Genomic DNA, 16,118 nt, shown 5'->3' with positions numbered 1-16,118 from the left:
GCCTGCGGGTTCGAGACCTGCCTGGGCAACTTGGCGAGACCTCATCTCTACAATAAATCAAAAATTAACTGGACGTGGTAGTACGCGCCTGTAATTCCAGCTACTTGGAAGGCTGAAGCAGAAGGATCACCGGAGCCCAGCAGGTCAAAGCCGCTCCCGGCCACTGCACTCCAGTCTGGGTGACAGAGTAGACTTCAACTCAAAAAAAAAAAACAAAAAAAAAACACAGTTCCTAATTTCAAGGAGTTTCTTGACTCAGAGGTGAAGCAAAAAAATCAACTTACTGGTATGATTTAAACAGAGCCTTAAGTGGTAAGGTTATCCCTTTTACCATTCTCTTTGCAGTACTCTCCTTCTTGTTTTCCTGTTCTATCTTCTCTGAGTAAAACTTTCAACCATGATTCATTCCAAGAAGTTTATTTAATTTGATCTTGGGTGGGCACTCTCAATATTGCTCCTAATATAGTAAAGGTCTCCTTCATTTATTCTTCCTTTATTCTTTCCTAACCAGGTATAATATTAGCCTTTTCCCCCTTCTATATCACATAGTCCATTTCTCACTGGATGACCTTGCTTTCATTTTTATTTACCAGAGCAAATTTAGGATCTCCCCTGCCTGCTAACTTGTATTTTATTTATATTGGCTCCTTACACATAAAATATGGCCAAGTCTTTCCCATTGGAAGAAAAATCCCCATAACCTTGAAATTTCTGTAGCTCTCATCTTTTCTCCTTTGTTTTAGAGCAGAGCATCTAAAAAGAACCGTTTACTTTTGCATCCTCATTTCCCATTGAATTGGATATATTTTGGCTTCTCTCTCAACCCACTTTCATAAAACTGAATTTGTTGAACCCCCATTGGGTTGTTGTCAAACTTGATTTTTCTTTTAAGTGTTTTTCCTCTTAATTTAGTCTTACTTGACTTTTCTGCATCATTTGTTACTATGAATTATGCCATCTCTCCTGAATCTCTGTCCTAAGTCATGATCAAATGGGTATTCCTTCTTCCGTGTCTGTTCTTTCCCATAACCAGTCCTTGATACCAAGGTTTAATAATCTGTCTAATAGCTCTAACATGATTTCCTGAGGTTCCCTTCTGCCTCAGGATTTCTGTTATGATAGGGCAACTTTGGCACTAGCTTGCTTAGAATTGCCTCGTCTCAACTGAGTAATGTAGAAGGATGACTTACTGCTTATGTAAGAATATATTCTATTAATGGACAATATGTTTGACAGGGACCTAGCTTAAGAAAAAGTCATTTGCCCACCCAATTTTATACTTTAATAATTTACTTTAGTATATTTTAATTATGTAATTTGTATATATAAAATGTTATTAAGATAAATGTACCTTTGGAGTGGCAGGAGCTGACATGTTTGAGAAAGTGTATTACTCTGGTGAGGAAGAACCTATTGTAGAAAGAGGTTGGAAACCAGGCTGTTTTAACCATCAAGTTAAGGAAAAGGACACAGCGTTTTTTTTTTCTCCAATAAACTCTAGGACTTGATGACTAGTAAAATGTGAGAAATAAGAGAAGAGTAAATAGTAATTTCAAAATTTCTAGCCATCCCCCTCAGACTTGGTAAAGAAGAGCCCAGATGTATGGCGAGAGCACTTAAAGTCACCACAAATCTTGGTCCTAGTCTGTGTCACTCACTAGCTATGCTACCTTAGGTATATCAGTTTATTACCTCTTTTGATTTTGCTTCTCCACCTGTGAAGAAATAGGAATAGTGATTTGACCTGCTTAATCTCACATGAGATAAAAGCAAATGAGCGAACTGTGTGTGTGTCTGTGTGTGAGTGTAGGTGTGTGTGTGTGTTTGTGTTTTTGTTAAGTATTATGTAAAAGGTATTTCAGCTACTGAGGATACTCAGAATTGCTTGTAACCAGTTTCCATTTTTGTCTGCCCCCACAATCACAGTATGCAGAGTCAATTTACGTTGAATGCTTTTTACTTGTTACTCACTTTGCTGGGCTTTAACATTTGTAATTTTACTTGTGATTCTCTCTAACAAGGGCCCTAGGCTCTCAATTTAGACTCAGTTTTTTAGGTTGGGAGGGCCTCAGTACATGGGCTTAGAATTATTCTCTGCTGGTATCCTTTGTCCTTAATCCCTACTCTCTACTCAACTCATTACCTTGCTTATATAAGTTCTCTTGCCAGTAACTACAGGAATTGAACTTCTTTTATTACCCTTTAAATTATTTCTGGAACAATATATAAGTAAAATTTCCTAGCCAGGCGCAGCAGTGTCTCACACCTATAATCCCAGCACTTTGGGAGGCGGAGGTGAGATGATTGCCTGAACCCAGTGATTTGAGACCAACTGGGATAACTTGACAAGACCTCATCTCTAAAATAAATTTTAAAAACTAGCTGGTCGTGGTGCACACCTGTAGTTCCAGCTAGTTGGAAGGCTGAGGCAAAAGGATCACCTGAGCCCAGCAGGTAGAAGCTGCAGTAACTGAACATGCCACTGCACTGTAGCCTGGGTGACAGAGTGAGAATCCAACTCAAAAAAATAAACAGATAAATAAAACAAAATTTCCTGTTAGCTTTAGCTTCATACTCCTAAGTCCATTAATAAATGTGAACAGGCTGGGCTCGGTGGCTCAGCCTGTAATTCCGCGCTTTGGGAGGCTGAGGTGAGTGGATTGTCTGAGCCCGCGGGTTCAAGACCTGTCTGAGCAGCAAGACCTCATCTCTACAATAAATCAAAAAATTAGCTGGGCATGGTAGTGCGTGCCTGTAGTTCCAGCTACTTGGAAGGCTGAGGCAGAAGGATCGCCGGAGCCCAGCAGGTCAAGGCTGCAATGGCCGGAAACGGCCACTGCACTCCAGTCTGGGCAACAGAGTGAGGCTCCAACTCAAAATAAATAAATAAATAAATAAAAATAAATCTGAACTGATTTGCCCATTTATTCCTTACATAAAAGAATCTTGGAGAATATTGTATGAAAGAGTGGTCAGATGAGATTAAGCAAGGGAGGTTTTCTTTGCGTTTTAAGTTAGTCTTTGAAGGTAAGACTTACCCATTGTTAATCTCACAAAGTCTATAAATCTATTTTTAATAACTTTTTGTCTGATAAATTTAATTATTTTAGTAGATGAAGAATCTGGATTAAGAGATTCAGAACCAGAGCGAAAACGCAAAAAGATTGAGGATTCTTCTTTAGGCATATCAGTGGCTCCTCGTGTCCCTGGAGGTAATGTAAAAAATGACATCTTTTTCCTTATCTATACAAAATAAAACCCAGCACCATAATAAGTGTTCTATTGTTGGATGAATAATTGGGTATCCTTGCCTTGATTGTTATTTTAGAGTGGAAATTAGAAGGTTTTACACATTGGAATTTCTGAAGACAGTTTACTAGGCTGTTTTTACCAGACAAGAATATTTTTATTGCACTTTTTTTTCCTTTTTTTTTTTAAGTCAGAGTCTCAGTATGTCTCCCAGGCTGGAGTGCAGTGGCACGCTCATGGTCACCCCAACGTCAACCTGCTGGACACAGGCGGTCCTTCTGCCTCAGCCTTTCAAGTAGCTGGAATTACAGGTGCACGCGACTATGCCCCGCTAATTTTTTGATACATTGTAGAGATGAGGTCTCACCAAGTTGCCCAGGCTGGTCTCAAACCCCTGGGCTCAGGCAGTCCTCTCGCCTCTGCTTCCCAAAGTGCTGTGATTACAGGCTTGAACCACTCACCGCACCCGGCCTTATTGCACTCTTGAATATATATCTCCTCTTTTATTCCTGGTGCTTTCTTTGCCACTCTGGTGAGACTTGAGTTCTACTTGTCTAGGCAGCAACCAGTTAAGCAGAACATGCTGAAAAGTGTAACTAGCTGATTTTGTTATGGTCAACTAAGGTGAGCTGAGGGGGATCTTAACTGGCCAGCATATTCCTGGAGCAGACAGTGGTCCATCATCCTGCCTCTTCTCCCTTTTTTATTTTAACAAGGTGTTCTTAATAGGTTTATTTCAGGCTGTCAGATTCTTATCTAGTAACTTGCTATTGTCAAGGATTATTGAACAGTTCTTTGTTATCTGAAGATTCTCTATGGGACTCTATTCAACTTGGCAGTATACCAGTGCAGTGGCATCTGGCATTCCCTGGAGGCTCTGGAATATTAAATAATTTCTTAAAAAAATAAAGAACTATGTTTTGTGATTAAAGTTACTTTTGTCATGTTTAGATAAATTGATTAACACAACTGTAGATAAATTATTGGTAATTTTCCTCCTGTCTCTTCTCTCTCTTCTTTTCCTCTAGATTTAGACTTTCTTGTACCGAAGGCTGGATTCTTCTGTCCAATTTGTTCCCTCTTCTACTCAGATGAAAAAGCAATGACAAATCACTGCAAGAGCACACGTCATAAGCAAAATACAGAGGTAATTTGGAAAATTATCAAATCTTTAGGTGCTATTCTTGTCATGTAATCAAATTATTTAAGTATCTACACAGAATTACACTTTTTCCTTTTGGGAAAACTTTTTTTTTTGAGTTGGAGTCTCACTCTGTCGCCCAGACTGGAGTGCAGTGGCCGCTCCCAGCCACCGCAGCCTCAACCTGCTGGGACCCGGCGATCCTTCCACCTCAGCCTTCCAAGTAGCCGGAACTACAGGCATGCGCTACCACGGCTGATTTTTTTGATTTATTGTTGAGATGAGGTCTCGCTGCCCAGGTGGGTCTCAAACCCGCAGGCTCAGGCAATCCACTCACCTCAGCCTCCCAAAGGCATGGGATTACAGGCTGAGCCACTGAGCCCGGCTTGGGAAAACTTTTGAGTGCTTATGCCAGTTTATTCCTCTTAAGTCCAGAATTCTATTTTCTCCTTTATTGTACCTTGCTAGTAATTTCTAGCCCTTACTCCTTTGTCTTGAACAACAGCATTTGCCACACTACAGGTCACTGGTCTCATATTCTTAAATACTCCATTATTAAAGGGTGGGAAACTGCGTATTCTAATGTCCTCTTACAGTCATGCACACATTAGCACATTAAAGTCTCTGAGTTCTTAGAAAGAATACTACTTAAACTTTATGTAACTCGGCTCCCAAACTAATTTAAACTTTAAAAAAAATTATATATATCTTTAGGATATGCTACTTTAGAGAATCATTATTAACCATAGTTGAAGCAGTAATTCTGATTTCTCCTGAATTTTTTAGTTGTTCTATACATCTTCTCTATTGAATTTGTGGTATAGACTCTCATCTAACATTTATGAAGCTGTTATGTGCTGGAACCTTGTTTAATCCTCTCACCAACTTTCTGCGTTAGGTGCTATCATTCCTTTTTTTTTTTTTTTTTACTCAGTCTCACTGTCAACCAGGCTGGAGTGCAGTGGCACATTCACAACCACCACAGCTTCGACCTGCTGGGCTCGCGTGATCCTGCCTCAGCCCTCCTATTAGCTGGAACTACAGGCGCATACCACCACACACAGCTAATTTTTTTATTTATTGTAGAGATGAGGTCTCGTCAGGTTACCCAGACTGGTCTCGAATCTTGGGTCCAGGCAATCCTCTTGTCTCGGCCTCCAAAAGAGCTGGGTCACTGCTCGGGTCACTGCTCTTAGCTGTTATTATCCCATTTTTTAAAGATGAGGAAGCAAGCCAGGCTCGGTGGCTCAGCCTGTAATCCCGCGCCTTTGGGAGGCTGAGGTGAGTGGATTGCCTGAGCCCGCGGTTCGAGACCCCCTGAGCAACTTGGCGAGACTTCATCTATACAATAAATCAAAAATTAGCTGGGTGTGGTAGCGCGTGCCTGTAGTTCCAGCTACTTGAAAGGCTGAGGCGGAAGGATTGCCGGCGCCCAGCAGGTCGAGGCTGCGGTGGCTGGGAGCGGCCACTGCATTCCAGTCTGGGCAGCAGAGTGAGACTCCAACTCAAAAAAAAAAAAAAAAGATGAGGAAGCAGACATAAAGAAATTATGTATCCAAACCCAAGGTCACATAGCTAGTTAGTAGAAGACCTAGAATTTGAACTCAGCTCTATTTTATTCTAGGCCCAAGCCCTTGTACATTGTTCTTTGCTACCTATGTATTTAACTTAGTTTATCATGCCATTTTCTTTCATTTAAAATCTTTTAACAAGCCAGGCGTGGTGGCTCAGCCTGTAATCCCGCACTTTGGTATGCTGAGGTGAGTGAATTGCCTGAGCCCACGGGTTTGAGACCCGCCTGGACAACTTGGCGAGACCTCATCTCCACAATAAATCAAAAATTAGCAGGGCATGGTAGCGCATGCCTGTAGTTCCACTGCTTGAAAGGCTGAGGTGGAAGGATCACCGGAGTCCAGCAGGTTGAGGCTGCGGTGGCCGAGAGCAACCACTGCACTCCAGTCTGGGAGACAGAGTGAGACTCCAACTCAAAAAAAAAAAAAATTAGCTGGGCATGGTGGAGCGTGCCTGTAGTTCCAGCCACTTGGAAGGCTGAGGCAGAAGGATCACCTGAACCCAGCAGGTTGAGTCTTTGGTGGCCATTGAGTGTTCCACTGCACTCTGTCTAGCCTGGTGATGTAGTGAGACTCCGATTCTAAGTAAATAAATAAATAAAATAAATCTTTTAATAGCTTCATGTTGCACCTGGACTAACAGCCAAACTTCTTATTGTAGGCCTATAAATCCCTGCATGATCTGATTTTTTTTATGCCTCTTCAAACTCAAGTTTTTTATTATTTACTATGTTTTAGCTTTTCTGGCTCACTTTGTTCTGTTTTTCATCTATGAGAAGCCCCTCACTGCCTATGCACCTTAATGTCTCTGTTCTTTTTCTCCTTCCCAATTCTTCTTGCATGGCCAGTTCTTTCTCATCTCTTTGGTCTTAAATCAGAAAGATCTTCAGTTAGCAAGTCCTAGGTAAAGTAGAACATGCCCTCCCACCCACAAAAAAGTTTGACCTCAATCAATTATCGTGTATTTCTTCTGAAATGCTTATTCTTCTCCCATCTCCATTGTCTTATTTGACCACTGAATCCTCAAGCACCAAACATAATACCAAGTGTGTCATAAATATCAGATGAATGAAAGAAAGTAATGTTAATAAAAGGTACGGTGTCTGAATCTTTATTTTGTAGAATCAGGCCCTTTTAAATTGTAAATAAAATGAAATACATTAGATAGATTTGCACACACAACAAAATAATATCTAATAAGTATTTTGTATTGCAAATTGCTTTTAACAGAAATTCATGGCCAAGCAAAGAAAAGAAAAGGAGCAGAGTGAGGCTGAAGAAAGAAGCTCTAGGTGATTGGAGGAAGCGGGGAAGAATTCATTAGAAATTTGTTTAGGGTCCAGTTGATTTGTGTATTTTTGTTACCATTTAATTTGTAATTTTTGTTCTAGAAGCAAATATTCATGTTGTACAAATTTCTGATTGTCCAAGATGTAGAGAGACTGATGGGGAAAGTATGATGGGTTTGATTTTTATATCAAATCATCTGGCATGGAAAAATATCTTTTAGAAGTGTTAAAATAAATGTTCCTACTGTATATTTAAAATACCACCTGTGTTTGTGACTGATTTATTAAAGAGTTGCTTGCCCCTGATTGCAGACAAGATTCTTCTCTACAATCCCTGTAATTTGGGATGTTTGGGGATTCTTCACGTATTACTGAAAGTCATAGTGTGGCAGTATTTTACTTTACTTCAGTCATCTATGTACATACAGGTCAAAGGTTTCTTACAGCTCTCGGTTTTTCTGGATAAAATTAGATTACAGCGTGTTTGACCCAGGTAGATTTAAGTAAAACTTTGCTTGATTTTTAAATGGGTGGAAAGGTATTTTTCCTGCTTCTGGTAATATTTGCTACTTCCACAGGATGCATTTAAATTAACAGCTAGCAAGTCATTTATTATTATCTTGAATCCACAGAGCAGCCTTTACTTCCTGTGGACCACAAGTGTAACTTTTTTTTTTTTTAATCAATATTTTTTATTACAATTTTGTGGGGCACAGTTAAGGGTTAGGTGTATAATTACGTTTCATTCAGGCACCCTGTTGATAAGAGGTGTTTTCCCAGCTAACATTTCTTAATGTCACAACTATACATTCAAAGTTAATGTGTTAATTTTACTGTATGATAATTTTTTTCCCTAAAGGTCAAGTAAAAAACACTGGCAAAAGAATTGATATGAACATTTTACTATACATAATGTTAGGCAAATTAGACGTTTCTCTTTTAACAATTTGCCATCTTTTTTACCTTCTCTAGTGTTTTGTAAATTGGCAGAAAGACCTAATTTTCTGTCACCCTTGTTTAGAGAAATTTTTGATTTAGAGAGTATTTCTTTAATAGAGTAATAATTGTATTTTTTGTACAGTAATAATTGTATTTGTTTAGCCATTAAAAGTTGGCTTGCATATCAGCTAATTTTGTGTAGGTCATTGAACAGCCTAGCTTGAACTTGGCTTTAGCTGGTTAACTCAGACAGTTTCCTCTTGTGTGCTTTGAGTCATCATTACCTTTGAAACTTCAGTGAATGACTTAAGTTTATTTTAAAATATTGGTGGCATTAAATTACTGGAGCTTTTGTAAATGTTTCTGCTGCAAGACTTATGGTAGAGGTGTAAGGAAGGGTGTATAATGAAGTCCTTTAGATCTTATTCTGAATTTGCTTCCGTTGGAGTTTTGTTAAATCAGTGTTCTGGTGAATTTACTTAGACCTTACATGAATCCGTGTTCGTGTTTGAAGTCAGTGGAAGAATGTGAGATTAGGCTGTAGTTTAAGATTTTCATGGTCTGCATAAAAAACATATTTGATTAGCCAGGTGTGGTAGTGCGCACCTGAAGTTCCAGCTACTTGGAAGTCTGAGGCGGAAGGATCGCCGGAGCACAGCAGGTCGAGGCTGCAGTGGCCTGGAGCGGCCACTGCACTCCAGTCTGGGCGGCAGTGAGACTCCAACTCAAAACAAAACAAAACAAAACACATGTTTGATTTAGAGATGATGAACTCTCTTGTTACATACTTGATGAGGGGAGGGAACTAACTGGTATCAGACCAGGTCCTTGCAGTGTTCTTTCTCACATTTGCCATTTCATTTAACCCTCAGGGTGCTTTGAAGAAATAGGATCTACTGAGTAAGTGACATCTGGGGACAAGTCATTAGTAGCCTCTTCAAGGGGGAAGTCAGTGCTAGAGTCAAAGTTCAGTTTCATTGTGTAAGAACACTTTGTGGTTGTGCCTGCCCATATCCACTCCCTGGTTAATTGATAGCTAATCACCTGTCCTATTTTTTCCAGTCAGAGTAAGAGCAGCAAAGTTTGTATATAGAAGAAAAACATCCATCAATAGACCCTTAAACTGACATATATCCTATTCTTTTTTTTTTTTGAGTAGAAGTTTCACTCTGTTGCCCAAGCTGGAGTGCAGTGGCATGCTCACGACCACTGCAGCCTCGACCTGCTGGGCTCAGGCGATCCTTCCGCCTCAGCCTTCCAAGTAACGAACTACAGGTGTGCATCACCAGCTCAGCTAAATTTTTGATTTATTGTAGAGACAAAGTCTCGCCGAGTTGCCTGGTCTGCTCTCAAACCCCTGGTCTCAGACAGTTCTCTCACCTCAACCTCCCAAAGTGCTGGGATTACAGGCTTGAGCCACTGTGCCCAGCCTATATCTTATTCTTTTTTTTTTTTTTGAGTTGGAGTCTCACTCTGACACCCAGACTAGACTGCAGTGGCCGCTCCCGGCCACTACAGCCTCGACCTGCTGGGCTCCAGTGATCCTTCTGCCTCAGCCTTCCAAGTAGCTGGAACTACAGACACCCGCTACCACGCCCGGCTAATTTTTTGATTTATTGTAGAGATAACCTGCCTCACCAAGTTGCCCAGGCAGGTTTTGAACCCGCAGGTTTTGAACCTCAGGCAGTCCACTCACCTCAGCCTCCCAAGGCGCGGGATTACAGGCTGAGCCACCAAGCCCAGCTATCTTAAGGAGTTGTAATTGAACCAGAAAATACTTATGATTCAAAATTGACCATATTATAACTCAAATCAGTCAACATGTATTTTTCTCTAGTACTAGTTTTGTGACTTGTCTTCAAGGTTTGTCCATGTTGTAGCTTGTGTCAGAATTTCCTTTATTGTTAAGACCAAGTAATATTCAATGGTGTATATATACCACATGTTATTTATGGATGCTTTGCACTGTCGTGAAAACGCTGTTCTGCACATTGTGTGTCTGTGAGAGTCCCTGCTTGGAATTCCTTTGGGCATTCCCCTAGGAGTGGAATGCTCCAGTCCCACAGCCTGGCCCCTGCTGTTCTGCTCTTTCTTCTTTTGCACATCATAGTTTCCCTTCTCCCATTTTTTCCTAGTTTTCCTTTTAGCTCCAATGAGCGTGAACCTTGGGCACTCTTGAGTTGCGGTCACTACTCTCCTGGAGTCATGTTTGCTTTCCAACATCCCTTCCTGTCAGTCCCTGGAATAATGACACTTCAGGCCAACCCAGGGTAATCTCTCACTTACCCTGATGCCCGTCCTTGTTCCCAGTACCCCCAACATTCAGACTCACCAGGTTTACCCAGAAGGTCTAACCTGTGCTCTGCAAACCCGTTAGTGGATCGTGAAACCAAATAATTAGATGTTTACCACCATTAAAAGTAGAATAAGATATAGGATGCAAGCCATATACCATGGTAATCTCCATTTTTGTCACCCTTGTTCTGATGTGACAGCAGTCAGCATGGCATCCATGTCCACTCAGGCTTGAACAAAACCCGTAAGTCCAAATCCTAATGCAGGCTTGCAGATCCTCCTGTGCCCTGTCCTGTCCCACCTCACTTCCTGTCTCACAGGGCCTCTACTGTCCTGCTTGAATGTTCCTGACCCAGCTGCTCACTGCTCCCCAGGAAATGTCCAGCTTCTGCCTGTCATTATCTCTTGTTTAACTACTGCGGTACCCCACTTTTGCTTGTCAGAATTTTATTCCTACTTCAAAGCCTGTGTCAATGCCAACTTCTTTCATGGAGTCGCTTCTGATATTTGAAAAGGTGGCCCAGGAGCACAGACACAGCATCATGTATGTTTGCTGTAGACCCTGTAGTCTGCTGTGTGACAGCTACCTGCATACTTGCCTCCCTGGCTAAGCTGTAAGCTCCTTGAAGCCAGGGACTGGATTTTACTCCCATGTCCCCTATGCATTTAGTATAGACACTCAGCCCTCTAATCAAAATATTTGATGTGTTCTATATTTAATTTTTTTCTTTTTTCTATTTCTGTTTCATTTTAACATCTGAATCAATGGCCATTACTTAATTTTTTTATATTACTTTTTCTTTTAAAAATTTTTTGTAAAGATGGGGTCTTGCTATGTTGCCAGGTTGGTTTGGACCTTCTGGGCTCAAGTAGTCCTTCTGCCTTGACCTTCCAAAGTGCTAGGATTGCAAGTGTGGGCCACTGTATGCAGCCAGTGGTCATTACTTAAGATTTGTTTTCTTACTCTTTTCTTACTGGTTCTCAATGGCAATCAGTTCTCCTTTCAGGAAACATTTGAGTGCCAGTTTTGCCCAGGACTGGAGGAGAGCAGAACAGGAAAGGAAAACTTCAGGGAGCATAAAGTGTTGGTGGAGTCAGGGGTTAATTTAAATCTTTTTCCATGTTAATGTTTGGAACTTCCTTTGATGTTATAGAATGATATATTTACTTAGTGAAGACCTCTGAGTGGCTCTCAGTTGACAGCTGCAACATTTGGCAGTGTCTGGAGCATTTTTGGTTGCTACAGCTAGGGAGTGGGGGTATTTCACCTGGGGAGGTGGGAGGCATCTATTGGGTGGAGCCCAGGGATGCTGCTAAACCGTCTACAATGCACAGAACAGCCCTCACAACAAGTCCTTATCTGGCCTAAAATATCCGTAGTGCCAAGGCAAGGAAATCCTGGTATGAACAAATAGAGAATTTTAAGCTTTGGGTCTTTGTTAAGCCATATGAATGTTTGAAATAGAAATTTCTAAATACACCAGGAGGAGAAGTAATCAAAACTGCAACTTAATTTTCTAAATTAAAATATACATGTATTACATATCCTATCTCTAATACATTTTTAGTCCTATTTTGCTCATTTTCAGTTTTCTAAAATTTATACTAATGGGAAGAACCTAAACACACACTGCATGTTCTAGCCTTAATCAGCAGTCAACCATGGGAATAAATGTCAAATACTATGTAACATGAAGAAGAGATAGCTATTTTAGAATCTGAAATTTTTAATTAGACTGCCTTCCAGTGGTTTTATAGGCAAAGTTTTCTAAATAAAACAGGCATAAAAATGAATTTCAGTTCAGATAAAAATATTCTTATATTCTCCAAATATTCTCGTATAGTTCATCATTTATTTCATTTATATGTATTTGTATATTTTGTCTAGAAAGTAAGTCCTATAAAGACCTCGCCTATTATCCAGCTCTTGGTACATACCTGCATATAGTACATGTTCAAAAAATACTTGGTAAATGAGGGGGGAGGAGTGGATAATTCATGCAAGGCAGGGTGATGGCAGGAAGATGGCAGGACATTGGCATTTCAAGTTTACATAGAGTTAATTCCACAGATCACTGATCTCAGCTTGGCCACCTGGTGTAGAGGTTTGAACTTTGAATAAACCTTTTATGCTTCTTAGAAGATATATTGAGGGCCTAAAAGGGGTGACTGTTTAGGGAAATTGGGTGAGTTTAGGCATCTTTTCTCTTGTTATACCTGGCTCTGTCATATATTGTTTAGGCAGTGGCGAGCTGACTAACTGAAGTGTATCTGCAAGGATGATGGTCAGTCCACATTATGATAGTTCAGGGCCTATGATTTAGAGACAACACTTTGTGCCCCTTTAGTGTCATTTAGTGTTTCTCCGTTGACTCTGGAATAAATTAACTTTTTTGGGAAGAAAGGATTTACCACGTTGTTGACATTTTACTGGTTAGTGCAGGAAAGTACACCAGAGTGTTTATTGCTGGTGGACTGACTTGTCACAGGTCTCAGGTGCATCTTCTGAGCCAAGCACATGTATGAACAACTAGCCAAGGCAGTGCATCACTAGACTGCATGGGTGACATTTATATTCTCCTGGACCTAGAAAGGGCTTGCAAGTATCATAGTCTTAAAATAAATTGCATCAATTGGGATTCTCTTTTCTAAATTCTGAAAATTAAATTTTGATGTTTTGTATTTTGGAGTGAAATTTTAACCATAGTATTCCTAAGATTTAGCGGAGTCATTAAAAGATTAATATAGAAGGCTAAGTAGATTCTGAATACAAATAATGTGATGTTTCCTTGCTCTTATTTTTTTTTATTTTTAAAGTTTCATAAAGTTCAGTTTGCATTTCTTTTATGACATCTACTTCCTTATTATTTTTAAGAAGGGAAAGAAAACAGTTGTTCAGTTTGAGCATTCCAAATCTGAAAACTCTAAATCTGCAATGCTCCAAAATACAAAACTTTTGAGCACTGGCGTGACACTCAAAGGACATACTCATTGGAGCATTTTGGATTTTAGATTTTTGAATTTGGAATGTTCTACTGGTAATATAATACAAATATTCCAAAATCTGAAAATGATCCAAAATCCAAAACATTTCCAGTCCTAAGTGTTTCAGACAAGGGATACTCAACCTGTATTATCAAATAAACATTAAACCAGACTGCAGTCACATCACAGGTAAAGAGCTTGCAAAGAAAAAAATAAATCTTACTCTTTGATACAGCCTGGCAGACACAATCTCTTTGCACACTTACTAATTGTCATTATCCAAAGGAAAATAAAGCTTCTAACATTTTACAAATAGGAAGTTGAATTTTGGAGCCAAGTACCTAGGTCTTTTGAGAAGACCGTGAGACAGGGTAATACTCGTCTTTTTATTATTTCCTAAAACTGTAAACTACACATAACATAAAGTTAGCCATCTCAACCATTTCTTATTTTTTAATTTTTTTTAGTCGAAGTCTCACTCTAGCCCAGGCTGGAGTGCAGTGGCATACTCATGACCACAGCAGCTTTGACCTGCTGGGCTCAGGCGATCCTTTTGTCTCAGCCTTCCAAGTAGCTGGAACTACAGGCGTGCACCACTATGCCTGGCTAATTTTTTGATTTATTGTGGAGATGAGGTCTTGCCATGTTGCTCAGACTGGTCTCGAACTCCTGGACTTGCCTCCGCTTCCCAAACAGCTGGCATTACAGGCATGAGCCATCGTGCCCAGCCATCTCAACCATTTTTAAGTGCATTTCAGTGGCATTAAGTACATTAACATTGTTGTACAACCATCACCACCATTTACCCCCCCAGAACTTGTTATTATCCCAGACTGAAACTGTATACCCATCAAACTATGACTCCCCATTTCCTCTTCTCCCTAGCCCTTGGTAACTACCATTCTACCTTTTGTCTCTAATTTTACTACTCTAGGTATCTCATATAATGAGATCATACGGTATTTGCCCGTTGGTATTTGGTTTATTTCACTTAACATAATGGTTTCAAGGTTCATCCATGTGTCAGAATTTCTGTCCTTTTTAAGGCTGAATAACATTCCATTGTATGGGTAGACCACGTTTTGTTTAGCCATTTGTCTGTGGATGGACACTTGGGCTGCTTCCACCTTTTGGCCATTGTGAGTGACTAACACTGCTGTGAATGTGGGTGTATGAACATTTCTTTGTGCCCATTCGTTCAATCCAGAAGTGTAATGACTGTATTTTGAGGAACCACCATACTATTTTCCACAGAGGCTGCACCATTTTAAGCTTCCACCAGCGGTGCACAACGGTTTTGCATTCCCCACATATCTCTGCCAGATTTTGTTATTTTCTGATTTGTTTTTTTAAATTGTAGCCATCCTAATGGGTGTGAGAGGCAGTACAGTATCTCATTATAGCTTGATTTATTTATATTTCTTTAATAACTACTAAAGTTGAGCATCTTTTCATGAGTCATTAATTTTATTTTATTATTCCTTTTTTTAAAAGACAGGGTCTCTCTGTTGCCCAGGCTGGAGTACAGTGGTGTGATTATAACTCACTGCAGCCTCAACCTCCTGGACTCAAGTGACTCTCTTGCTTCAACCTCCTGAGTAGCTAGGACATCAGGAGCATACCTTTTTGTCAACTTTTTATTCTTATTTTTAAATTTCTTGTAGAAATGGGATCTCACTATTTTGTCCAGGCTGGTCTTGAATTCCTGGCCTCAAGCATTTTTCCTGCCTTGGTCTCCCAAGGTGCTGGAGTTACAGGTGTGACCCCTGCACCCAGTCCTACTCCCTTATTTTAAGAGAAATGTCTTTCCTTGCTTTTAAGACCACTGCACCCAGTTCTTATAGGATAAATGAGAAGTTTTTTGGTTTTTTTTGAGTTGGAGTCTCTCTCTCTGTTGCCCAGACTGGAGTGCCGTGGCACGCTCCCGGCCACTGCATCCTCAACCTGCTGGGCTCCAGTGATCCTTTGGCCTCGGCCTTCCAAGTAGCTGGAACTACAGGTGCACGCTACCATGCCCGGCTAATTTTTTGATTTATTGTAGAGATGAGGTCTAGCCAAGTTGCCCAGGCAGGTCTTGAACCCACGGGCTCAGGCAATCCCTCACCTCAGCCTCCCAAAGTGCGGGATTACAGGCTGAGCCACCGAGCCCGGCTAAATGAGAAGTTTGAGATAAGCATTTTAAGGTTTCCTGAGGGGGAGAGATTTCTTTTTAAAGATATTACTAATGTATATCGTAATGTTTAATTTGTTCTGTAGAGTAAACAACAAAACCTGCCACTAAATTGCAGTTACCTTTCTTCTTAATGCTCTCATTTTTCAGTTGCACTAGAGCAGGGAGCAGAAGCCTGAGCGTAAGTTTTACCTACTTAATACCTGTGGACTAGAATTCAGTTGGAGAAAGGGCAAAGCCTGGTTTATTTTTTTAAACAGTAGAATTTAGGTCGACTTATATCCTCTTATGATCAGGTTGACTTACATCTTCTAAGTCAGATAGCTGGCTAGAGGACATGTCACATTATTCCCTGAGCTGGTGCAGAACTATTCTAAAGAAAACTGCATCCACTATTTTTTCCTAGTGTCAGAGAATCTATCTATGAAAACCCATAGTGTTTCAGGTCCTGCCTGAGAAGTACAAAGTGACCTTTTCAA

At 40.3% G+C, this 16,118-nt stretch overlaps 1 protein-coding gene across 7 annotated transcripts in view; it reads left to right on the top strand.

Moving 5' to 3' along the window:
- ZNF638 (zinc finger protein 638) overlaps positions 1–7,511 on the top strand; it is an 89,381-nt gene extending 81,870 nt beyond the window's left edge. For 5 of the 7 annotated variants that reach the window (XM_021712716.1, XM_021712718.1, XM_021712717.1 and 2 more), the window contains 3 exons: positions 3,111–3,212; positions 4,278–4,396; positions 7,192–7,511. In XM_021712716.1, the coding sequence (XP_021568391.1) occupies positions 3,111–3,212; positions 4,278–4,396; positions 7,192–7,257 (287 nt within the window). In that variant the 3' untranslated portion in view covers positions 7,258–7,511. The remainder of the gene's footprint in view (positions 1–3,110; positions 3,213–4,277; positions 4,397–7,191) is intronic. The other 2 variants (XM_008058765.2, XM_008058766.2) reach the window with 2 other exon arrangements.
- Positions 7,512–16,118: the final 8,607 nt, after the last annotated feature.

Source organism: Carlito syrichta, unplaced genomic scaffold (assembly GCF_000164805.1).
Source record: "Carlito syrichta isolate Samal-C Ts95f unplaced genomic scaffold, Tarsius_syrichta-2.0.1 Scaffold303625, whole genome shotgun sequence".
Classification (NCBI taxonomy): Eukaryota; Metazoa; Chordata; class Mammalia; order Primates; family Tarsiidae; genus Carlito; species Carlito syrichta.
Note: the sequence above shows the minus strand (reverse complement) of the source record. Positions and strands in the feature narration are given on the sequence as shown.